Source organism: Haliotis cracherodii, unplaced genomic scaffold (assembly GCF_022045235.1).
Source record: "Haliotis cracherodii isolate W230 unplaced genomic scaffold, xgHalCrac1.p SCAF_12, whole genome shotgun sequence".
Lineage (NCBI taxonomy): Eukaryota > Metazoa > Mollusca > Gastropoda > Lepetellida > Haliotidae > Haliotis > Haliotis cracherodii.
In genome coordinates, this window is record NW_027266267.1 from 45,221,690 (window position 1) to 45,249,099 (window position 27,410).

General features: G+C 41.7%; 1 protein-coding gene across 1 annotated transcript; it reads left to right on the forward strand.

The window, feature by feature from the left end:
• The first annotated feature begins 150 nt into the window (after positions 1-150).
• LOC139458459 (zinc finger protein 91-like) lies at positions 151-15,136 on the forward strand. The gene is made up of 2 exons (XM_071239900.1): positions 151-239; positions 9,498-15,136. The coding sequence occupies exon 2, from the start codon at positions 9,736-9,738 to the stop codon at positions 13,942-13,944; it is 4,209 nt and encodes a 1,402-aa protein (XP_071096001.1). The 5' UTR covers positions 151-239; positions 9,498-9,735; the 3' UTR covers positions 13,945-15,136.
• The last annotated feature ends 12,274 nt before the right edge of the window (positions 15,137-27,410 follow it).

Sequence of the window (27,410 nt, forward strand, 5' to 3'; positions counted from 1 at the left end):
TAAAATTACATCTTTGTATCAAACAACATTGACCAGCGACGGAAACTCGCACCCATTCCATTTTTCTCGACCATTCGAAGTGTATTAAAATGCTTTCATTAAATCGTTTTCCGGATTGAGTTACCTCCCTTGGAGTGGTGACTTCCGGTAGAGAAATGTGAAAACAAAGCGAGAGGCCTACACATGAGCTTTTACACTTGAAAGCAAGTCAGAAGCGCGACTTCCACTTGATATGCGCGGTGTGTATTAACAAACAATTCTCAGTATAAACTCTCGTATCAAATTGACATATATTTGCACGACAAGGTGGCGAAAAGCACTGAAGCGAAACGACTTCGAGAAACCATTGGCGAGACAAGAGCGAGGTCGGAGGGTATATATATACAGTTATATATCCTGGAATAGGTACAGTCCGCCTTCATGGTAACTTTATATGTTTAGGAATCTAACCATCTATTGAGATTCAGTTATTATTTCGACAATAAGCCACACAGACATGCAAAGCATTGGTTGCATCTTTGTATTTTATGTTTATTAAGGGTAATCAAACGCTAATTCGGAATTCAAAGTACACCGGGTAATCATTATCAAGGTGGATACAGCTGATTGCTTACAGCGTTGTATATGTAAATGTAGCGGCCATAAAATTTCCGAGTCCCGTGATGGGATTCGAACCACGGACCTTCTGATCAGAGGTCGGACGCCTTGTCCGCGTGACCAAAGAGGTTAATCCCGTCAGCAAGCTGACAAGGTAAGGATGTCATCTGTGGGATGAGTCCACGCCCTGCTACATACTCCCCCGTCAACAGAAGGCACGTCCCGGGCCGCACAGTAGGGTACTGAGGCTTATTTTGCTCAAATTTGATATGAACGTGCTCAGCCCCACGTTGGGCGCCAATGTAGCGGCCATAAAATTTCCGAGTCCCGTGATGGGATTCGAACCACGGACCTTCTGATCAGAGGTCGGAAGCCTTGTCCGCGTGACCAAAGAGGTTAACCCCGTCAGCAAGCTGACAAGGTAAGGATGTCATCTGTGGGATGACTCCACGCCCTGCTACATAAATATGAGGTATTAAGATCCAGCCCCCACAAATGTGCAGTAAGCAATGGCTTGTTTGCTTCTTCAATAACAATGTTTGTTTGTTCTTCATTAACAAAGTAATTAGAGGCTAATTGATTATATGAATTAATCCAGGAGATCATGGGCCCTGATTGCCATTGTCACCAGAGCCTGTGACTACATTTCATATGGACCCTTTGAGCAAAAGAATAATCTGTGACTTCTGCCATGCTGTATGTGTGGTAATAGGTAAAGTGGTGTGTATTTTGAAACATCCTAGTTTTTTATTTTTGCTAGGCTTGGGATGATACACCAACTGTGCAATTAAATATGTATCACGATACCTTGCACACGATCAGATACGTATGGCGCAGTGGATGAAAATATTTACATTTCACTACTCATTTTCACTAGTAAGTTTGGTTTAACATTTATTAAAGAATATATTTAAGGTAAGAATCAATATTTTTTACTAATTATTTCTGATATCTATATCGATGTGAAAGTAATTTGATATGTAGACTAAGTAATCTTATATGAGTGATGTCCCCTGCATTTGGCATCTACTTGGTTGGTACTTTTAAAACTAAAAAAGTAATAGACAGTTTGAAACTTATTGACAAACTACTAATGTTTGTCAAATTATAACATATGTAATACTCTTCCTTTTCATCGTGACACAGGGACCAAAATTCTAAATGACGGCAGACTGTTTTGCACAGTACTTTACATGAACCCAGTGCTCACCTGTCGGACGTGTACACTGTCAAGTCGGCAACTTTGATGCTGTCACTCCTAATAACACGACAAATCACAATCAGTATGACTTCGAAAAGAGGTGTGTCATTCAAAAACAGTTTTCTCAAAGATATATAAGATGCTGACCTTAGACAAGATGATAGTCGGTTACCTCAGATGCTAGAATCACAACCAGTGAATCATTATCTAAATCTCTCAGCCTCATGATCTCCCCGTGGCCTAGTGGATAGAGGGTCAGCCGGGAGAGTGGAGGGTCTGGGTTCAATCCTCAGCCACGTCATCCCAAAAGACGTTAAAAGATGGTACTTGTTGTTACCCTGTCTGGCGCTCGGCATAAAGAGGCTAAAACAAGGACTGGTCGGCTCGGAGTCAGTATACTGTGTCTGATTTTGGTATTCATGTTAATCTGCGGCATGGTATCTCAGTGGTCTAGCACTATAAATCGGCATCAGTCCGGACAACTACAAGCAGCCACACACGTGCATGCACGTCACTATATAAGCTTTTTCACATCAGCTTTTTTAACTTCACTTCAGAATTAAGTCATGAATTGATACAAGGATGGGCAAAAATGAAAGGAAATTTATGATGCATTAAAGATCCCATACTGTTCTAATAAACACAGGACATTAAACAGCCGTGCTTGTTGTCAAACTGAATGTTCATATCAATAACTGGAGCTCTAAATTAATTTGTAATTTACTCGTGAAGATCCATGCTTGTAGTAAGAGGCGGCTAGCGGGATCGGTGGTCACTGACTATATTAATGCGTGTCATCGTATCTTATCTGTGTTGTTCCAGGGGGGATAACAGCGTTAGAAATGAGCACTAGTCCTATAGTCCTTGCCAAACTACCCAAAAGTTAAGGTATCATAAGGACTAGTAGAAATTTTGGCCTTTTTAAGGGTTTTGCTATATATTGTCATTATATGGACTTGTGGACTAAATCTTTTAGTTTCTCTCGCTGGATAATCTTCCACAGATCCGCAAATTTAAGAGACCACAAATTTGTTAAAATCTGATGGCTTCTCCGATAAACACCCCCAAATTATGAACCACACTTCATTGCAAAGAGGTTTCAGCTGAAAGGAAACTATCCATTCGCATCCCTGTAGATCGGTCCGGATGATGTCCATGATGATGTCAATCACTGGATTGTCTGGCCAAAACTTGATTATCTACCGATTGATGTTATATAGGTGGAATTTTGCTGTGTGTCAGCAAACAACAAACAAACAAATCATAATCCGTTTCATAATTCAGAGTTTCTTTCTCATGAACATAATTACTTTAATTTCATATTATTTGAACAACATATGGTGAAAGTTGGTAAAACACAATGAAAGCTAACGAGTCGCTGATTGACACATAATTGATGACAGCTGTTGTTTGATTGTTTAACCAAATATTCAATAAACTCCCCCATGACTATTAGCCAGTTGTTGATCTTTGTTCATCAACTTGATAATACTAATTCTCACATCAACTCGACCCGTGAAGATCCGGGGTAGAATAGGTCTTCAGCAACCCATGCTTGCCGTAAAAGGCGACTATACTTGTCGTAAAAGGCGACTAACAGGATCGGGTGGTCAGCCTCGCTGACTTGGTTGATGCATGTCATCGATTCCAATTGCGTGGATCGATGTTCATGATGTCAATCACTGGATTGTCTGGTCCAGACTCGATTATTTACAGACCGCCGTCATATAGCTGGAATATTGCTGAGTGCGGCGTTAAACAACAAACCAACCAATCACATCATCTCTCTCAGCCCAAAGTATAAAAACGGTGTAAGTGTGGTATGGCTCCAAGTTGTGGTGTGATGATACATTGATACAGATGCCAATCCCACACTTGATACACGCGATACATTACATTACAAGTACAGAATACACAGTTTATTTAGTATTTCCCAGTTGGCTATAAACAGCATAATATTCACAGTGCCCTCCAGCTTATAAGTTTCTGGCCATCAATACCATCATCTTCAATCTTGACATTTAAGATAAAAGATTCAGGGTTGTGATTCACCTGCAAAATGTAAGAATATAAACTTCTGACCCGATTATTTAGAGACCGCTGGAATATTGCTGAGTGCAGCGTTAAACAACAAACAAAATAATTAGTGGTTTCAGCTGAAAAGGAAACTATCCATTCGCATCCCTGTAGATCGGTCCGGATGATGTCCATGATGATGTCAATCGCTGGATTGTCTGGCCCAAACTCGATTACCTACAGATTGATGTCATATAGGTGGAATTTTGCTGTGTGTCAGCAAACAACAAACAAACAAATCATAATCCGTTTCATAATTCAGAGTTTCTTTCTCATGAACATAATTACTCTAATTTCATATTATTTGAACAACATATGGTAAGAATATAAACTTCTGACCCAATTATTTAGAGACCGCTGGAATATTGCTGAGTGCAGCGTTAAACAACAAACAAAATAATTAGTGGTTACAGTTGTATATGTTGAATGCTTGCACTGATCATGCTCACAGGACAGTAAGGTTAAACACAACTATGATCATGACTACTGTTGAATTGCCTATAGAAACTATAATCATGACATTCGTCTAAATTGTTAGGCTTGCCTTGTCCCGACTGAATAAAAAAATATCCAATTCCTCATAGAGATCCCAGGAAGTATGTCATTTAAATCACATTTAAGTCAATTTACACCAACCTTGACGTTTGAGACTGAAGGCAAATTTCCAAACCATATTGACATGATTTTGTGATGGATGTAAATCTCTTACATGCTCAGTAACCATGGTAACAGGAGGATACAGTAGGTCTCATGCCCAGAGCTGCAGATTTTCTCAAAAGGTTATCATGGTCATGAATGCATATCTATCAGTATCAATAGCATCAACACAAATGCTTATCCTTCCAACTTGATAGTGATGGAGACAGCAGTATGGTCCTGAAGACATTGACATTCTTCCAGCATCTTAGCCAACAGTTGTATATGAATTGTTATTCACCAAATAAGTTATCAGAGAACGGATACTACTCGTAACGAATCATAGCAACACACATGCAATAGCCAATCATTTCTGAATTGGTTTCGAAATTTGCCTCCAGCCTGAAACATCAAGACAGTTAAGTGGAGTTACGTCCCTTTGTTCATTTTCTCTGGTTTCTTGTGCCTTGACATAGGATTTCACTTAGCTCAGTGGGTTCTTACCTAATGATTGTGGATATTTTGTTGTTGGAATACTTCCCAGGGGTAAATATTGTTTGTGTGTACTACATTCCTGACAACTAATCATCGTCCAAATACAATGCAATGAACTTCTACCGAATCTCAACAATGGCAATGTAATACAGTTTCGATCATTGTTTAACAATGAATTGCATTGCCATAGACGTGATAGAACAGTCTGTAGATTGTTGTTTCCTGACTGATTATAAATTGTATATTCTTGGTTTAAAGGACAGTTTGAAAAGAGTATGTGCTGGTAAAAAGAGTTGATTTTTGGCACACAAAGTCACCAGTATTACCTCTATAGATAAGCTGCCTATTTGCGTAAAATACCCCCTCCCCCAAAAATATTCAAAACCCAATTACTTTCAATTAACTTGCGTACAGACACGCACGCATTAAATGAAAAATTCAACTGTATAAAAGAAACAGCATGTGTAAATACCCAATAAAGCTTTATCAGCATGCGTACAAAGGAGCTCATTTCCAAAACACAATTACAAGCTAATTTATTTTCTGTGTCAAGCCTATATATTTAGGACAGTTAAATACATCTAAAACATTATTTCATTTTTTTTTAAATCTCAAAGTGTTCACTTATTTTGGGGAAAAACCAATAGTGTGATGAATAGATGTGTGAAAAAAATATTGGTTACCCAATGAAAAGAGTAATAACTCAATTAAAATAGAAACCCTAGAGTAAAAACTCAATTACTCAAAACGTTATCTGGAGCTCTGTACCTGTTGGGGGCATGGGTGGCCCAGTCGTATAAGGCGCCGCGATTCGCTGTGCAGAGTTGCGTCCCTTAGGCACGCCAGAAACCTATGATTGTGGGTTCGCCCCGATTATGTTTCTAGGTTTGTCAGCACCATAACCGTGCTCGTGGGTTTCACCGAAGTGGTAAACGTCCGAGACCTGCACCACTTCGGGCTTGCCTCCCACATTAAGCTGACACGCCGCGATATAACTGGAATACTGTACAATTGTTGATGAGTATAAATTGTACTTCAGGAATAGAATGTATTATTTTATATTTTATTATGTAGTTGAAAAAGCTACATTGGGTAATTACAAAGAAGTGTTCTTTTGAGTTTTTGAAAATTATTTGCGTCGTTGTCATGATGGAGAATCGGGGCGGTCGGGTAGCCGGGTGGTTAAAGCGTTTGCTCGTCACGCCGAAGACCCGGGTTCGATTCCCGACATGGGTACAATGTGTGAAGCCCATTTCTGGTGTCGCCCGCTGTGATATTGCTGTAATATTGTAAAAAGCGGCGCAAGACCATACTCACTCACTCATGATGGAGAATCAGTTTGTCTAAAGCTCTGCATCCTGATTCTAACCATGCCCTTGGCATTCCAACATGTCCAACACAAGGAATGCTAACCCTGTACTTCCCAGGGTTTCTGCTGAGTTTTTAAAAAATACAGGTCCTGCCTACTTTTCATACTTCCAAATTCCAAAACACACGGTGAAGAAACTGTTTCATCTGCTTTGATATCCCTGCCATTTTGTCTGTATGTACGTTATGATATAGATCTTCCCCTATGGTCTTGGAATCTTAGTACCCCTAAATCTATTAACATGAGAACCAGTGTTACGAATTCGCACTAGTCCTATAGTCCCTGCCAAACTGCCCACGAGATAAGGTCTTGTAGAAATTTACACTTTTTAAGGGTTTTGCTACATGTTATTTTTATAAGGACTAGTGGACTATAACTGTTAGTATCTAATGCTGAGAGCAACAGCACTGACATCTTGAGTGTCATGTTTAAAGTCCTGGGTGCCGTTGTACAAAGCAATCTTAGTGCTAAGGTGATCGTAACTCCCATACCTTAACTTAGACTCAAGACAGTCGTAGCGCTAAGGTTGTTTTGTACAACAGCATCCAGGACTGTAAGTGTGATATTGATCTGGAGTAAACAGCATTTATTTCCTCATGGCTGTAATGACAGGAAGTTGACACTAGTAGTATTGTACTGAATATTAATAAAGTTAAAACATTTAGTGTCACTTTATGTTAGAATATTGATTCTGAAACAGAAAACTGAATCGAACCATATCCATTTATGAATTGAATTCGTTATTTGTGGCCACTAGAATCGAATATTAATGAATATGCAAGCATATGCATTTACATAAAAAAAACAACCATAAGAACATATTTTACATGTTTTATGCATAGATTTCTTCAAAACACAACTCTCTTATACTATTTAATTTGACAGTATTGTGGTCACTGGTCATTGTTGCATTTGAGCAGATACTTGTACCTGGATAAATGCAGTATATAAATTAATAATATATTTAATAATATATTAAAAATTAACAAACCATGTCAAATAATTTATGTTGTTGTTGCCTCACTGAACATGCTGAATATAACAAATGATACATCAACTGCTGACTTGTTATTGTATTCGTGAATTAATATTCATATTGGTTACCCTATATTCATGATACAAATCGTATTCGCCTCATAGTGTATTCGTTGCAGCCCTAGTGGTCAGGCTCGGTGGCTTGCTTGATTCCTTGTCATCCCACACCAACAGCATGGATTGTTCACAAAATCAGGGGGCGGTCGGGTAGCCTAGTGGTTAAAGCGTTCACTTGTCACGCCAAAAACCCGGGTTCGATTCCCAACATGGGTACAATGTGTGAAGCCAATTTCTGGTGTCCCCCGCCGTGATATTGCTGGAATATTGCTAAAAGCGGCGTAAAACCATACTCACTCACTCACAAAATCAGTCATTGGATTGTCTGGTCCAGACATTTATTTACTGGCTGCCGTCATATAGCTGGAATATTGCTGATTGCAGCATCAAACTACAAACAAAAGCATGTTGTAGAATATTGAAATTGAAACACGTTACAGCGAATATGGTATATTTTAACATGGACCATAAGCTCAATAGAAATCATGTTTCATTTGACCAAAATCTACAATCTAAGTTACTTTTCTGTAACACTCTGCTTCATGTACATAAATCCAGTCTGGTCTCTGCAGTACCCTGGCTGAAATAAAAATATGAATTATGATATATATCTAAATACTTTATTCTGTCATGGGATTTTATCATTGAACAAAATAAGCGCTTAGAAAATTGACAAGAGGGAGTCTTATTAAAACCAGATACAGCAATTTAAATTTGTTGTTGAGATCTAGCAGTATCAACATGATCAACAAACTTAGTCAAAACATCAATGAAATTATAAACATAGTTACTAGTCCATTATGTTTAGAAAAAGATCCTAATATATGCAAGAAAATACAGACTGTTATGTAAATTTTCTGTCTTATTAGGAGGTGCATATATACAGATGACTTAAGTACTGGTCTATAAGTTGGTCAGAGGGTACTTATTATGGCAAATACGGTAATACCCATTAAGTCTCAACGGGGGCACGGGTGGCCAAGTCATCTAAGGCGCCACAATTCGCTGTGCAGAGTTGTGTCCCTTGGCCTCGCCAGAAACCTATGATTATGTTTCTAGGTTTGTCAGCACCATACCCGTGCTCATGGGTTTCACCGAAGTGGTAAACGTTTGAGACCTGCATCACTTCAGGCTTTCCTCCCACATTAAGCTGACACGCCATGATACAATTGGAATACTGTTAAAAGCGGCGTTAAACCCAAGTCACTCATGTCTTAACATTGACACTTGCAGTTAAATACAAGGGAAGAATTAGTCGACATGTACAGTGCTTGCACCTAAACCAAAACATTGCCTATTATATTGCTTGAGTGATTGAATGAAAGTGTGAATGATTGAGTGAAAGTGTGAATGATTGAGTGAAAGTATGAATGATTGAGTGAAAGTATGAATGATTGAGTGAAAGTGTGAATGATTGAGTGAAATGTGTGCACGATTGTTGTCCTTTCTTGCTTAAAAAATTCTCGATCTCTTTTATAAAGTATTTTAGATATTTCATCAGTATATCGGTGGTACTCAGATGGCCTATTGTCTCTGCAGAGTTGCATCCATTAACTTTACCAGATTCACTGATTGTGGGTTTGAATCTGACATTCATCATTTTTATGATCCATTGTTTGTCAGCAACATATTTCGCTCGAAAACAAATACCAGCGCCCTCCTTCCCCTCCAAAATAATAGGCCCGTGAAGATCCGGGGTAGAATGGGTCTTCAGCAACCCATGCTTGCTGTTAAAAGCGACTATGCTTGTCGTAAGAGGCGACTAACGGGATCGGGTGGTCAGACTCGCTGACTTGTTTGATGCATGTCAATATTGTCATCAATCCCATTTGCGTGGATCGATGCTCATGATAATAATAACTGGATTGTCTGGTCCAGACTCGATTATTTACAGACCGCCGTCATATAGCTGGAATATTGCTGAGTGCGGACTTAAACAACCAACCAACCAACCAACCAACCAGAATAATAAATAGTCGATTGCTGAACACATGTGTACTGTTTCATCAATGTTTCTTTCTTCCATTCCAGACCGAGTGACAGATCGGGAGAGTCAGCCCTCACCCAGCAGCAGGTTCTGAACCAGGAGGGCTGCATCAGAACCACAAGACAAAATTGTTGGTCTCAACACCTTCGTTCCATCAGTGACCTGCTCGAACATTTCCAACCTAGTCATCCATTATGCTAATCACCAGACAAGCACATGCACACCTTCAGTGATTAGTTCGGAGCATGAGCGTAGACCATCCAGACACATCTCGATGTTAGTATGATCGACGCCGGTAAGGCAGCAGCGTACCACCAGGCTGCCATCGCCACATACCAGGTTTCCCTTTACGGCTTGTACACAAACGCTGGTGTCTGCGACCCCATCATCAACGGCACTGTAGTGGACAGTGTCACTGCAAGAGGAAGTCCTAATTTAATTACTCAGATAACAAGCGTCCACCCGAGCAGCCAGCTTACGGTCACAGAAGCAAGGAAAGACTTGAAGGAAAAGCAGGAACGATTCACATGTGATGAGTGTGGAAAGTCGGTGAAAAGTCGGAATTATCTGAAGTTGCACAAGAGGACACATACAGGAGAAAAGCCATTCGCGTGCAAGCAGTGTAGCCTTAGCTTCAGTGTACGGGGGAACCTGTACAAGCACATGCGAACACATTCGGGGGTGAAGAATTACGGTTGTAGCTACTGCGGGCAGATGTTTCGGGACAGTACATCTCGGAATCGACATGAGAGGCTCCACACTGGGGAGATGCCATATCGGTGCGAGGACTGCGACCAAAATTTCCGCTACCGTGAAATGTACAAGGCTCACATGATGAAGACTCATGGGCTTGATGAAGAGGAGGTTGTGTCTCTGCCTCCGGGAAAGAGGATGAAGACAGAGCAGAGTTCTATCTCACCAGGTGCATCCAGCACTCAGAAAAGTAGCACTGATGCCATCCGTTTGAATCCCAAGACGGTCTCGTCCAAATGTGAAGACACAGTCCAGAAGCTGTCCTCTACTGTTAAACTAAGTGGAAACGTAGTTCTCAAGAAGGAAAGTGGTTTGGACGGCACAGGTCCAAAGGGCAAGATGGCCAACCTCTCCGGCTTCGCCTACAACACTGCTGCGGCCAGTACACAGTGTATTGGGTCTGAGGAACAGGCTGACATGTCCAGTCTGACTGAGGAGGATGGTGACATGGCGTTTGAAGACACGTCACCCTACAAGCTGATGCCCCTTGAGCTGCAGAACACTGATGCCGTCAGCATCAGTAGACCCGAGGGGGCAGCCCTGCTGCAACAGGGGAAGAACAGAGTAGAACAGCTTCGATGCAGCAAGTGTCCGAAAACTTTTGACAATAAATCCCAGCTGACACGGCATCAGAAGATGCACAAGTTACTGAGTGTTGTGAAGAACGCATCTCACAGTGCATCTCCTGGTGGCTCAGGTAGTAAAGTTGTGACCAAGAAACCTGGAACTGCCAGGAAAACAATGAGAAAACAAACCCATTTTGTTAAAGTGAGTACCCCAGATTTGCCTGATTCTGAAGCATTTAGTGAAGAGAATACCCTCAAGTCATCTCTGGAGCTGTCATCCCTGAATCCCTCAAGTAACAGTTCTTCATCACAATCTGGTGATCACAGCATCCAGATTGATGCCTCTCTTCCTGAGACCTTCCTCCAGGAGTCTGTGACAGCAGAAAGGGATGACTCTTGTTCTGACACTACGAGGAGTAGAGCCCTGTCTCCTGCAGGGGAATCACAGGAGATGCTTGAGGTGGGAGATGATGTCACTAGCATGACCAAGGTCGAGGATCAAAGTGGGAGTGGGGCAGATGTGTCCTTGAAAGGAGACCAGGTAGCTGTGGAACAAAGTGCTCATACCTCTGACAATCCCGATTCTTCAGTAACCAAAGACAAGCCCCAGTCGTCCAATGCACCAGACCCTCCTGGAGGTATTATTCTTGATGGTTGTGAATGTAAGATTTGTGGACGGGTTTTGTCACGAGAGTCCTACCTGATAATACATATGCGATCACATTCTGGGGAGAAGCCTTTTGTTTGTCAGTTCTGTGGCAGGGGTTTCACAGTTTCTCAAAACTTGTACAAGCATGTTCGAACACATACTGGGGAGAAGAACCATGCATGTCCAACGTGTGGTCGAAGATTCACCACCAGCAGTTCCCGGAACCGACACATGCTGCGCCATAGTGGTGACAAGCCCTACCCTTGCACTCTCTGTGACGACGGATTCTCTTACCTTGAGCAGCTGAAGTCACACTGTCAGAAGAACCACGCTTACTTTGATACATCCCTGCTGAAAAAGGTTGAAATTGATACTTACGAACTATCAAAAGGGAAAAAGAAAAAGAAGTCGAAAAAGAAGTCGAAAAAACTTATTGTAGCCCCTGGTGCAGTGAGCAGTTTTATGAGTGGCAAGCTGATATTTCCCTATGATAACCCCTCACAAGCTGCTGGAAATCAAGGTGTATTATCCACCCAGGCATCATTGGATCACGTGCAAGCAGACAGCAGTGGTATGCTGGACCCCAGCCTAGAGATATCCAGGCAGCTGAGCAACATAGAGGCCCAGGCCAAGATAGAAGACAGCAATGACCTCCAAGGAAACATGGTGTCATCAGATCCGGGACAGACGGAGGAAGGAAATTCTTCAAGAGTACGTTTTATGTGCACCTTTTGCGGAAGTGAGTTCCAGAGTGAGCACTATCTCCAGCATCACATGACAATTCACAAAGACGAACGTAGCTACGAGTGTCCATTCTGTCACCAGGGTTTTGCTATGCAGGCACACCTGCAGGCCCACCTCCGGAACCACGCTGACGCCAAGAAGTACAGCTGTGGTATCTGTGGTAAGGGATTCAGTGTTCGATCCAAACTGGAGCGGCACATGCTAGTCCACACTGGGGACAAGCCCAATCAGTGCCAACTGTGCCAGGAGAGCTTCAAGTACAAGCATATCTTGAAACTTCATTACAGGAAGATGCACCCTAGCTTTGCATCTTCAGAACTCGCTAAGAAAAGAGGGAGGCCCACGAAAATAGAAGGTCCAGAAGGGATTGATGTCAGCGCAGAATCAGATGGTGTGTCTTTTTCACATGATCTGGAAGATGGTGAGGTTGTGCTCGGGATGACTGGTGAGAGTGGGAAAGGGGTGTCCAGGCCTGCAGGGGGTAATCCTGATGCTATAACAGGGCTGAAGTCAAATGGAATACAAGGAAGGAAAACGATACTGAGACTTTTAACAGGTGGTGATATCGGTCACAGCTCGAGTATAGGCTGCATGGAGCCAACATCAACAAGAACTCATTCTGCAATAAATAATAAAAAGGAATCTGGTCCAGCCAGCTCTGAAGAAACATCGCTAACTATTCAGGGCGATGGCATGAAAGAGAATGAATCAAATACACAAGAACAATACAAAGTACAGATGAGGTCAAGTGGATTGGGCAGTCCTACTGCATGTTCCTTCGACTGTCCCCATTGCCCGTTAATCTTCCAACACAAGAAGGACCTTACTGAACACCTTCTCACACACACTGAAAGGCTGGTCCCTCACACTGATGGCAACCAGTGTGGAGATCAGAGTGACCATACAGGTGTGTCTGATAGTGATCCCATCATAAACAGTGACGAAAGTGACCCTTCAGTTCCAGCTGGGACAAGCTCCTCAATTCTTGCCACTGTTAGTGATCCCCACATAAAGGATGAAGTAGGCAGGGGGTTCACTGCTTCTGGAGTCCAACCCAACGTGTGTGATGTGTGTGGGGCCATCTTCACTGCACCCAGAAAATATCGGCAGCATATGGCAGATCATTTGAAACTCTTAGAATCAGACAAATCCAGTGTTGAAGCCAGTTCTGAGAAAGACAAGTTGAGGTCGCATTGTGAAACTGCATTACAACTTGCTGAAGATAGTCAGTCACCCAGCAGCAAAACTACCTCAAAAGTGAAAAGGAAAGGTGCAGCCAAATCAGGTCTGCTTCCTTTGAATAATTCTACCTCTGAAGAAGTGTGTTCGATATGTGGTGATGTGTTCTCAACTGTTGAACTTCTAGGGCACCATCTAAAGGGCCACAGCGACCCTGTGCAAGATTCCAGGGAGAGCCAGACTGAAGGGACGAGCAGTGCATTGACACATACAGACAGTGCTTCAGCTGATAGTGTGCAACAGAGGAATCCTTCAATTAAGAAAGAACCAGAGGAGTATCTTCCAGGACACACCCCTCTGATCGAGAGTCCTGACCAAGCCAGACCGGATGTTCCCGGTTGTCATGATGAGTGTCTGAGTGAAGAGTGTCACCAGGTGGAATGTCGACACTGTCTTGCAGTGTTCACATCCTTCAAGGCTCTGCATGATCACATGAAAGTTCATGAAGGTCAGTCAGTGTTCAATTGTCCCCTCTGTAGCTCAGTGTTCCACAAGCAGGACCAGCTACTTGAACATCTCAAGGAACACACAGGGGCCTGAGAGTTGGACTGTGAAGTCTTGGTGAAGCTTCTCAAGGGAAATGCTTAGGCATCAACCTTATGATATGTACAGATAATGGGAAACTGGTCAAAGTACATACAGTAGTGAGTGTTGTATTTCTTCAAGGAACATACATGGGTCTGAGTTTTATACTGTGTACACCGAGAGAAGTTTCTTAAGCATGTTAATGGAACACACATGGACCTAAGATTTATACAGTGTACTGGTGAAGCTTCTCAAGGAACAAACTTGGGCCTGAGACCTGAACTTGTGAAGGCTCTGTTGATCATCTGAGTGTGAAAACTGAGACCTGAGTTTATACTGTGTGGTCCTTGTTGAGTATTTCAAAGAAAATAGGTATGAAAGTTAAGGTGTTTGGTCCTGATTGAGCTGCTTAAAGAATATATAGGGGCAAATAGACTTCTGTGAATTATCTGTGTCATTGTGGTGGATCATATAGAGGAGCATACTGGATTCTGTAGTTGTGTTAGAACTTCTGTTGGAATATTCTTCAGCTAAATACAGAAACATCCGACTTCTGTTGTGTGATGCTGTTTCACAGCCCCAAGGACAAGATGGGATTGATCGCTTTGAGCTTGTTGAGGAAGAGGATTTGACCGGATCTGACACTGAGCCTAAGGCCACAATTGTTATATTTTTCAGTTAACCAGCACTAGTGGGGTGTTTATTTTTTAACCAGATACATCTATCCTTGAGGGTGTCATGATGACTAGTCTTCATGTCACAGACGTGATCCAACTCTGTGAGTTGTGAATGCTGTTGGTTGACCTGAGACACAACCATTGTTAAACTCACTACAGCTGATGACACTGTCCCTCAGCAACTTCTAATGCTGCAGCAGCACTGTTTTTTTAAAACATGGCTTTGTGGAAGATGCCCTGGCTGCCCTGAAGTATTATAATGGTGGTACACCTGGAAGAGACAAATACAGATTGATACTTGTTCTTGAAGAGACATATTTGAATATACCTTTATCCCTCTTGTACTGTTGGACTTGATGGTCATGGTAGTTGAGTTATGATGTATTATAATTAATAAGATGAGGGTCAACATTTCTCCTGTACTGCCTCCTTCATCACTGTGTCTGTAGCAGAAGTTGATGTCAGCCGTGTCGTGTGTAGTGTCATCTGTCTCATGTTTCTTTGTTGGATGATTTGATGAAGGAATTGCTGCAAGTTCGTATATAAGCTGTCAGACAGTTGCCGTTGTCCTCATGTCCTGTGACGGGGGTACACACGAGGGTACAGACTGGGGAGCTGTTTTATTTCTTACCTGGATGTAGATGAGATCTTTTAAGGGGGTATGTTTAGAATGATGCGAGCAAGGCTTGTTTTTGTACCATGTGTTATGTTGAGATGAAAAGTAGACCCGTGCTTAGTCTGGATACTGACTGTGCTTATTATGGACACTGTCTCTGTGCTTAGTCTGGACACTGTCACTATGCTTAGTCTGGACACTGACTGTGCTTAGTCTGGATACTGACTGTGCTTAGTCTGGACACTGTCACTATGCTTAGTCTGGACACTGACTGTGCTTAGTCTGGACACTGACTGTGCTTAGTCTGGACACTGACTGTACTTAGTCTGGACACTGTCTCTGTGCTTAGTCTGGACACTGTCACTATGCTTAGTCTGGACACTGACTGTGCTTAGTCTGGACACTGACTGTGCTTAGTCTGGACACTGTCACTGTGCTTAGTCTGGACACTGACTGCTTAATCTGGACACTGACTGTGCTTAGTCTGGACACTGACTGTACTTAGTCTGGACACTGTCACTATGCTTAGTCTGGACACTGACTCCTTAGTCTGGACACTGTCTATGCTTAGTCTGGACACTGACTGTGCTTAATCTGGACACTGACTGTGCTTAGTCTGGACACTGACTGTACTTAGTCTGGACACTGTCACTATGCTTAGTCTGGACACTGTCTGTTGCTTAGTTTGGACACTGTCACTGTGCTTAGTCTCAGTCACTGACTATGCTTAGTCTGGACACTGACTGTGCTTAGACATATTTTGTAGCACTGCAAGTGTCAATTATCCTATTATTTTATCATAGACTTATGATAAATCTATTGCCTGACCTATACAATAACCATAGCTCCAATTTCATAAACAGATTTACAAAACCATAGCCTCTATTCTGTCAGTTGGACATCTAGCTCCTCTTCTTGGGTATGGACCTCATGCTTATTGGGACCAGTCTAATGATGCCTGTAGCTACTATACTTGAACATAGTCCCTGTAACTCGCGTACCCTACATAGACTACTGGTAGTTGTGACTTTCATTTCTTGACATAGATAACACATTCGCTCATACACTGTAGCCAAGTGCTGTGTTAGCTGCTCCTGTGCATAATTGTAGACTAAGTGTAGCCCCAGACCTGACACTGTGAAAATGCTGACAGCATCAGTGATCTGGGTACGCCTTTCATGTATGTTAGGTTCCATCTCTGTAAGTTTTGGGGACGCTGGTAATATGTTGGGGGTCCAATGCATTAAGATGGGTCTCGGGATGCACAACAGCAAATAAGATACAAAGTGTGTGTGATGCCTTATGCTTATTACAGCCTTCTGAATCCAATGATGGTACATCTTCCTGAGGCAAGGGCGTTAACTGACTTTAAAAGTCCAGTTTCCACCCTTGCCGAACTAGGCTGGAATTCCTGTGCTCGATCGTAGCGCCCCCAGTGGCTATTACAAGTTATGACCCTTATTACCCTCCCGAGTTAGGCCTCTCCTGTGGACCAATCAGACTCCACCTCTTGTATCACTTGCATTTGCTTCAAACAAAATGGCAGCACCCAGTCAAGACGATTTGTTCGATAATCAAGATCTAAATTGGGTCTTACATCGCGAAGTGCATCAAATCACGTGAGCACCTTCATTAAAAACATGAAAAGATTTGCAAAATATGTGTTGATGACGAGTTGGCGGTACACATGCTTTGCAAATCCTTCAATCGACCAAAATCTGCATCACCGTTATGAACAGGTCTTCGATTTCTTTGCGTGATTTGGACTCATTAGTCCAGCCAAAATGTAACTCCTTAATACCAGCCTTGTTCGGCATTTGGGTGGAAATCGGACATTTATAGTCGGTTACCTCCCTTGCCTCGTGAAGATGATGGTAGAGCTCATGGATTAGTAACATTTGAGGACTATAATTCTGAACCAGTTCTCAATGCCTCAATTGTGCGGCAAATTTTTACTCAATAAATCTGATGGAAAATTAAATGTTAACACTCTAAACATTTTTGTCTCTTTTAAGCACGACTAGCTACAAACTCTGACATGACGGAGGACTTGTTAGACAAACTTTTCACAAATCCTTTAACATATTTAAAAACATGAATTTCAAAGGCTGTATTAAAGAGGGCATTTCCTTGTTTCTTTTATAACTTGTGTGAAGAAAATCTTACCCGCTCTGTCCGAAAATTGATAGTGTTTCTCATCAGGACAGAAATATTATGTATCTTGCCTACATGTTTTAAAATTTTATTAGTTTTAATCATTCCAATACGCAGACTATTTTTGCATCCAATGGGGTTCACAGTGGATATTTTGTATCTTTTCTTACTTTTGCATCCTGTAAAACTATGTGTGTACAATTTTATATACTGAATAAGAAAAGATTATGGATCATGAATATTTTGGGGAATATTTTTATGAAATTGCATGCGCAGTCTTCACTGCAAATAAATCCCCCCAAATATTCATGGTCCCTAACTGTTTTGTGAGGGTGTGCGGTATTATCGGTATATCGGTTAATTGAGGTTCACCCTTTCCACGATACGTATCACAATATCATTTTTTTTCATGCTCGATATATTGGGTGATGTCAAATAGCGATTTTTTAAATGTTTTTTCTTGCCAAATGTTTTCACTGCCCTGCCGCACTCCATGGCCCAAGATGGCTGCGTATTTATTGAGTACACATTATGATTTATCAGTGTTTTGTTTTGTTCCATTTATGAACTTCAATTCTGACCATAATGAATCAGACTGCTGCTGAATTCAAAATTTATGATTATACAATATATCGTGATACGTATCGCAATACCGCCTTGTGCATCGCAAAATATTGTGATACACTTTAAACCTCCAATACCCATCGGGGCGGTCGGGTAGCCTAGTGGTTAAAGCGTTCGCTCGTCACGCCAAAGACCCGGGTTGGATTCCCAATATGGGTACAATGTGTGAAGCCCATTTCTGGTGTCCCCCGCCGTGATATTGCTGGAATATTGCTAAAAGCAGCGTAAAACCATACTCACTCACTCACTCACTCCAATACCCATCCCTACTATTTTGGTTCAGTATTCATTAGACCTGAAGCTGCAGCAGATGCTTTTTGTATGCTTGAGTCACTGTTGATTTGTTTGAATGCAAGCAAGGTAGAGCATGACTAAGGCCTGGCTTTTTTTTATTTTTAGGATTACGGATTTTTCAGCCAAAAGTCCAAGCTTAGAGGAGGAAAAAAAAAAAGTAGATGCATTTTTTTAAATGCAGAATGCCTCTGGCATACTTTATGAACATATTCTGTGCTCAAAAGACAGCCATGTGTGAGCCCCTTGAAACAATATATATTCTACCACTTACAACACGGACAATTGTCAAGGGAGGCTATTCATGTTCGGCTTCGAGATCAACAAAGATCAATTATGTATCTCCTTACTAGTTTACAACAGTGAATTCATATGTTTTTTATTAAAAGGTGATGTTAACAAATAAAATAATTGAATACGCGGCTATTGGTGGGGGAAACAAAATGGAAATCTGATTTTTGGGGGTTTTCTTTAAATTTTCACAAAAATTAGAGTCGACGGGTTCGTAATCCGAAAAATATTAAACATTGGCCTAATGTGTGTTGAGATATCTAGACATCACGTTGTATTGTTGTGTCAAATCGCTGCCATCTACCCAATATTATCTGTGACTTCTTCTTTCTGGGACCATTATGCTATTGTTTGTTGGATCATGGGTTCGAGGGTACTATTTTCTTCAAAATTGGAAAAACTACAATTCAAATTTACACTTATATTTCTATGCCGACACACCATACATGCAAACCTTTTTTTTATATTACTCGGTGTATATGACAAACCCATAGAGCATATGAAGCTCAATTTAACATGAATATTTCGCCAAATCGTCCTACAAAATTCCATGCTAACTCTATGCCCCTTTTCCTTCATTTCTAACATGGACTTTACCAAAATTAATAACCCCACCCCTCAATTTGGAGGGGATGAACAGGTAGCCTAGTGGTTAAAGCGTTCGCTCGTCGCGCCGAAGGCCCGGTATCGATTCCCGACATGGGTACAATGTGTAAAGCCCATTTCTGGTGTCCCCAGCCGTGATATTGCTGGAATATTGCTAAAATCGGCGTAAAACCATACTCACTCACCCACTCTCTAAATTTGGAAAATCCCATGGCTGTTAACACTTCACCAGCTTGTGGCCCCCGAGCCAACATTTCCGACAGCTATGTGCATGCTTCATGAAATGACATACTTTTGTAAAATTCTGTTTTTAAATGTTCTCCAGTTTAATTTTAGATTGGCTTTTTTTACGTGACATGATACAGCTGGGAGTTATTTTCAGATTAATTTTTTTTCCTGTACTTTTTATTTCTAAAGGGTCAATATGGTATCATGTTATTTACGGTAGAAGAATGGGAATGTGGAATAGTATTGGGATTGTGTGACCTTTGCCTTTTATATTCTCTTAGATATATTATATAGTCATGCAGAGTTCATATTTAGAGTTATTTCTGTTGATCTCTACATGACCTTTCTACAGGGCCCCTCTACAGAGCCCCTCGATATGGTTTGAACAGAGCCCGAGTACGAGGCCACTCTACAGGGCCCCTCTATATGATTTGAACAGTCTGTCAACACAGCCACTCTACATGACCTCTACAGGGCCTCTCTATATGGTTTGAACAGAGCCTGTCAACACGGCCACTCTACATAACCTCTACAGGGCCTCTCTATATGGTTTGAACAGAGCCTGTCTACACGGCCACTCTACATAACCTCTACAGGGCCTCTCTATATGGTTTGAACAGTCTGTCAACACAGCCACTGTACATGACCTCTACAGGGCCTCTCTATATGGCCTCTCAACTGAGCCCCTTATGGTCTCTCTACATGACCTCTACAGGGCCTCTCTGCATGGCTTCTCAACTGAGCCACGTATGGTCTCTCTACATGACCTCTACAGGGCCTCTCTTCATGGCTTCTTAACTGAGCCCCTTATGGTCTCTCTACATGACCTCTACAGGGCCTCTCTGCATGGCTTCTGTACAGCACAGAGTATGGACAGGGTAGGGGGCTGGACAAAGGTGGTCTAGTTGTCTAAGCATGACGACTCGCTGTGCGGAGTTGCATCCATTGGGCAAGGCAGAAACCATGGGGACAAGTCCCACATGCACCTGGTTATATTTCTTGGTTTGTCCATACCCACTGTACACCAATGTGGTAAATTTACAACCTGCAACATTTCTGGGTTTCCTCCCACATCAAGCTGACAATACTGTTCAATGTTGCGTTAAACACAATTCATTCACTCATGGCCTCTATTGAGCCTCCATGGCCTCTATTCAGGGCCTCTCTATTGAGCATCCATGGTCTCTGTACAGGGTATCTCTATTGAGCCTCTATACAAGGCCTCTATTGAACCTCCATGGCCTCAATACAGGGCCTCTCTATTGAGCCTCCATGTTCTCTATACAGGGCCTTTCGATTGAGCATCCCTAGCCTCAATGCAGGGACTCTCTATTGAGCCTCCATGGCCCTATACAGGGCCTCTCTGTTGTGCCTCAATGGCCTTGGTACAGGGCCTCTCTGTTGAGCCTCAATGGCCTCTATACAGGCCCTCTGTATTGAGCCTCCATAGCCTCTGTACAGGGCCTCTCTATTGATCCACAGGGCTCTATTGGGTCGCCATGGCCTCTATACAGGGCTCTATTGAGCCGCTATGGCCTCTATACAGGGTTCTATTGAGCCACCATGGCCTCTATACAGGGCCTCTCTATTAAGCATCCACAGCCCATCTATTAAGCCTTCATAACCCAAACAGGGCCTATATTTGGCCTCTATACAGGGCCTCTCTATTGAGCCTTTCTGTTTAGCCTCCATGGCATCGGAGGTGGTTAAGCTTCCTCCCAGAGCATACATTCTAAATGTGATGGGGATATAGGTAATGTTCAAGTGATCATTGGTCCATATCAATGTCGGAAGGCAGTTCAGAGAATTGGCATTTTTATTTTGTAGGAAAATACACCAGTGTTGCAAACTAATATATATTTTTTTATTGGAATGTAAATTAGTAGATGTGCTTTTCATAGCGTTGTGGTATTTGTAACCCAGCACATCATTCTGTCTGCATCTATTTTAGACTATATCGGACTTGTTGCCTGTTTAGTTGTGGAATGTTGTGATGCACAGAATGAAATGAGTCCTGCAGTGAATGATTGTGGATAAGCAGCAGGAGCTATGACTTAATCTGGTCCAATAATGATGTAATTGTTGTGTTAGAACTATAGTAGCCAGGTAATACTATTTAGAATGGGATGCCCTCATCCATGCTGAAAGTCTGGATGTGCCCTGATCAAGAACATGTCTCATTTATTCCATAGAAACTGTGAAGATATGTTTGTAACTTGAATCTGCTTGTATTCTCATTGCCATACTTAACCAGCCCCAGGTCAGGCCAGCTGGTTCAGTGAGAGGGTGTGATGGAGGTCACGTGTATATCTGAACACTCTCAACTATTCATTGATACAACAGCTGGTAGTTTGTGTATTGGAAGACTTCGGATGTTGCCGGGAAGAGTCTTGCATCACAGGAGTGTCTTTCATTGTCATCATTATTGTCAATAAACAAGTGTTACAAATAATGAAGCTTGTTGTTGTAATAAACATACATACATATATACGTGTGTGTGTGTGTGTCTGTGTGTGTCTGAGATGTGAAACAGGTTGCAATATGTGAAACAGATAGCCATAAGTGAAACAGGTAGCAATAAGTGAAACAGCAATATGAAACAGGTAGCAATGTGTGAAACAGCAATATGAAACAGATAGCAATGTGTGAAACAGCAATATGTAAGTGGTAGCAATATGTGAAACAGCAATGTGAAACAGGATGCAAAATGTGAAACAACAATATGATACAGGTAGCAATATGTGAAACAGCAATATGGTACAGGTAGCAATATGTGAAACAGCAATATGAAAACAGGTAGCAATATGTGAAACAGCAATATGAATCAGATAGCAACGTGTGAAACAGGATGCAAAATGTGAAACAATATGATACAGGTAGCAATATGTGAAACAACAATATGATACAGGTAGCAATATGTGAAACAACAATATGGTACAGGTAGCAATATGTGAAACAGCAATATGAATCAGATAGCAACGTGTGAAACAGGATGCAAAATGTGAAACAATATGATACAGGTAGCAATATGTGAAACAGCAATATGAAACAGGTAGCAATATGTGAAACAGGTTACAATATGTGATACATATAGCAATATGTGAAACAGGTTACAATATGTGATACATAAAGCAATATGTGAAACAGGTTACAATATGTGATACATATAGCAATATGTGAAACAGGTAGCAATATGTGAAACGGCAATATGAAACGGGTTGCAATATGTGATACAGATAGCAATTTATTACCCACGTGGTGAAGATCCAGGTGGTAACATACTTAATCCGTACGTCACACGTGTGTCGTACAAGGTTGACCTTGTTTTATTCGTTTTGATTGGATAACTGTGACCTCTGTCACACCGGGACTACTTTTTTCATTCATAAAAAATCGCAAGACGTCATTCATTTTGCAACTACAAGGCAGAACTGAAGCAATCTCATGTGAGCGAGGGATATTAACAAACACTCTATTAAACCAAACAATATTGTCACACGCATCAAATTCGGTTTGCATCCTATATAATTAATGCATTGAGCTTCCACAGACATTATATGATCGACCTATATCCATTTACAATGTACGACTACCGTTCAATAGATCGAGGGTCCCAATGAGCGTGACGCACCCGACTACTTTCGCAACTTCCAATATGATTTAACGTAAAAGGATAAGCGTGGTGAAATGAAGTCAGTTTAAACTATCTGGACAGATATCTAGACTTACTTGGGATGGTCCGGTTGAGCCAACAGTGTCCTCTTCGAAGCGTATTTTGTGGCACTGTTTCGGGAGTTGTTTGTTCACGACTGCGCGACCAGATCACTCAAAGTGAACATTTCCGATACAAATCATTCGAAAACTCCGTAGAAGTATGCCTGATTTCTGATTATGTGGCCCAAAATATCCCAAAGGTGAACAATAACATTCCCTATCTCTAGCGTAAAACGCTGAGTAGCTCACGGTTGTCATTTCTTATTCCGCTGGTGACCTTGCCCTTCGTTCGAAGCTGACATGGAAGCAGACTTGAGCGTGTTGATTTTTACGTCTTCAGTAAAGGGTGGTACAGTCAACATGAATGTCTTTGGCAAACACTCTAATTTCCCTCTTCCAAAATGGTACGGACATGATATAAATTAAGATGACAGATCAAGGAAACCGAACCATTTTGATTGCACAGACGGGACCCCGGCAGTGTGACCGACTGTTGGTCCGATATTCAAAGCGCGGCGCAAATGTGACTTTTCAAATTTTCTTATTAAGTGTCCTGCGTACTAACAGCATGGCGCTTGAATTCTCATAAGTTGAAGAAATTCTTCCAAAAGGATCTTGAGCGTCGGTGCTGTTTTGTTTTCAAACACAACTGCAGGCGCATGTTGTTAATGCGTATGCATAAGAATGTCAACAATGCCCATATTTGGGCATATATCAATATTCGTGCGCAACCAGATTTTGCAATCGGTTTCAGTTTGGTCTGTCAACGAACAAAAGTTGTTATGTATTTACACTTACATACATATTTACCGTGGGTAATAAATAAAATACCACATTCATTCTCGTTAGATACCATTTTTACGAAACTCGTGAACTTTCTATGAGAATGAGTGTAGTATTCTCTATATATGAAACATCAATATGTGAAACAACAATATGATACAGGTAGAAATATGTGAAACGGCAATTTGAAACAGGTAGCAATATGTGAAACAGCAATTTGAAACAGGTTACAATATGTGATACAGATAGCAATATATGAAACATCAATATGTGAAACAACAATATGATACAGGTAGCAACATGTGAAACAGCAATTTGAAACAGGTAGCAATATGTGAAACAGCAATTTGAAACAGGTTACAATATGTGATACAGATAGCAATATGTGAAACATCAATATGTGAAGCAGATAGCAATATGTGAAACATTAATATGATACAGGTAGCAATATATGAAACAGATAGCAATATGGGAAACAGCAATATGAAACAGGTGACAATATGTGAAACAGGTTGCAATATGTGAAACAGGTAGCATTATGTGAAACAGCTAGTGATGTGAAACAGGTATCGATATGTAAAAGAGGTTGCAATATGTGATACAGGTAGCAATGAGCGAAACAGGGTGCAATATGTGATACATATACCAATATGTGATACAGGGCAATATGTGCAACAGGTAGCAAGATGTGACAAGGTAAGGATGTCATCTATGGGATGACACCACACCGAGCTACACTGACAAGGTAAGGATGCCATTTGTTGGACGAATCCACGCCCTGCTACACTGACAAGGTAAGGATGTCATCTGTGGGATGACTCCATGTCCTGCTACACCGACAAGGTAAGGATGTCATCTGTGAGATGACTCTAGCCCTGCTACACTGACAAGGTAAGGATGTCATCTGTGGGATGACTCCGAGCCCTGCTACACTGACAAGGTAAGGATGTCATGTGTGGGATGACTCCACGTCCTGCTACACACGATATCGACTTGATCAGAGGGGTACGTTCATTCCTATATGAACTCGGTTACCCGGATATGTATATTATCTGTATAATCGGGTGATTATTACAAACAGGATATAAGCGGCTCAAAACGGACATACCATATATCACGTGATCATGAGGTAACAGACCCGTGAACATCCGGGTTAGAATTGTCTTCAGCAACTCATGCTTGTCGTATACCAGGCGACTAACGGGACCGGGTGGTCAGGCTCGCTGATTTGGTTGATGCATGTGAGGTGAGGTGAGGTGAAATGGGGTTTAACGTCGTGTCCAAGATTATTGCACTTATATAGCGACGTGCATGCACGTGTGTGTGTGTGTGGCTGCTTGTAGTAGTCCGGACTGATGCCGATTTATAGTGCTAGCCCACTGAGATACCATGCCGCAGTTTAACATGAATACCCTACTCAGACACAGTATACTGACTCCGAGCCGACCAGTCCTTGATTTAGCCCCTTAATGCCGAGCGCCAGACAGGGTAACAACAAGTACCTTCTTTTAACGTTTTTTGGTATGACGCGGTCGGGGATCGAACCACGGACCTTCCGCTCTCCGGGCGGACGCCCTACCACTAGACCACGGAGCCGGTCTGATGCATGTGAGTGTGTGAGTGAGTTCGGTTTAACGCCGCTTTTAACAGTATTCCAGTTATATCACGGCGTGTCAGCTTAATGTGGGAGGAAAGCCCGAAGTGATGCAGGTCTCACACGTTTACCACTTCGGTGAAACCCACGAGCACGGGTATGGTGCTGACAAACCTAGAAACATAATTGGGGAGAACCGGGATTCGAACGTCTGATGCATGTCGACCCTCGCATCCCGATTGCGTAAATCGATGCTCATTCTGTCAGTCACCGGATTATCTGCCACAGTCTGTATTATTTACAGACCGCTGTCATATGGGCTGGAATATTGTTGAGGAAATAAATATTTAATTTATAAAGTATCACATTTAAAGCTGGGATAATAAGAAAAAAACAAACTATGTCAACAGTATGAAATTAGATATAGGCAGATTGGCATAATGATAGAAACGGCACTTTCCACATATGGAAATATAAAGTTTCTAAAAAATGTCATGTGATACACAATGCAGGGGCCAGTGAACACATATATACTCGCATATATGGTCGCGTATATATATATATGTGTGTGTGTGTGTGTGTGTGTGTGTGTGCGAGTATATATTTTTCAAATGGGCCAACAGATTTGCTGACCGCGCGACCAGCTTTGGTGTTGCATTTATCATATGGAGGCGCGAATAAATATTACATTTCATCAAGAAACCTTTAGCAGTTGTCATAAACATACATCTAGTGATACAAATACTACTTCAATGAAGGACTTATTAATGACTGTAAATGCATTCTAACGCGAGCTTCGGGTTGTTATGGAAGCAGTTCAGTATTGGATCAATAAGACTTCAGTTCAGATCACGTGACGCTGAACGATGGCCAGCTTAGATGGTGCTCGAACGGGGATAATCTCAATTCCTATCAATGAATAAAAGGCGCTTATCAACATCAATTCACTCTGATACATATTGGGGATTAAATGTTCATAATACATACCTCAGACATAGATTCATATGTGATTATTTACCTTTAGCTGTGATTATTATTCCGCCGTAAACAATTCCTTGTGTGAGAATCTGACACAATTTCCCGGTCGGTTCACTCAAATCTTGCAAGGTCGTTCTCGCCAATATCTATTTTTATCCCCTACCAGCTGACAGCGCCGCTTTGTTCGACGGCCGGTACTTGACCATTGGTTTAATATTTCAACTTTTACCGGCGTTCTCCTTCCCCTTGATTGTTGACGAGCCACATTCCTGCCAGATGTACACGGACATGGTGACGTAAGTGGATTTTATCAATATTTTTCAGTTAAAATCATCTCCACATTTTGCGGCAGAGCTCAGCGGAAGCGCCGATCAGCTGTTTTCTGCCGCGTCGTTTCGCTTGGCGATCCTAGCTCACGGTCACAATATATCGTGAAAAATATGGCCTGACTCAATCATGTCATTATGTTAACCTCCGCGCAACATGCTCCGCGAAACACCTACCATTATAATGCGATTCTGTTCTTGTGCAGTGTGCATATCTTGTGTACACACAATTAACCATGAGTCTACTAATATATATTAATGTGTATCCATCAATTTTGCATATATAGCAAAATCTGAATAATATGGATCTAAATATGTGTTTTATATGGATGTGGGTTACGTATTCGTAATGTATACAGCTGTCAGTGAAAACCTAGCCGATCATGAGTGAACGGACCATCTCATTATGGGCTGTGAGAAAGCGAGGATGACGTAAATACGTTATTTTTGGTCAACGTGACACAGTTTCTACACGGATGATTTAATGCATGGGTGCATATTAATTTACAGTTTATATAACCATGTTGAACCCCTTCCTATCGATTATTCTACCTGTACTTATGCCGCACAATGTACCGACAATTCCTGCTGACATAACC

Bases quoted from the DNA above. Each gene is read 5' to 3' on its own strand.
- LOC139458459 (XM_071239900.1), top strand. From the start codon at position 9,736: ATGATCGACGCCGGTAAGGCAGCAGCGTACCACCAGGCTGCCATCGCC.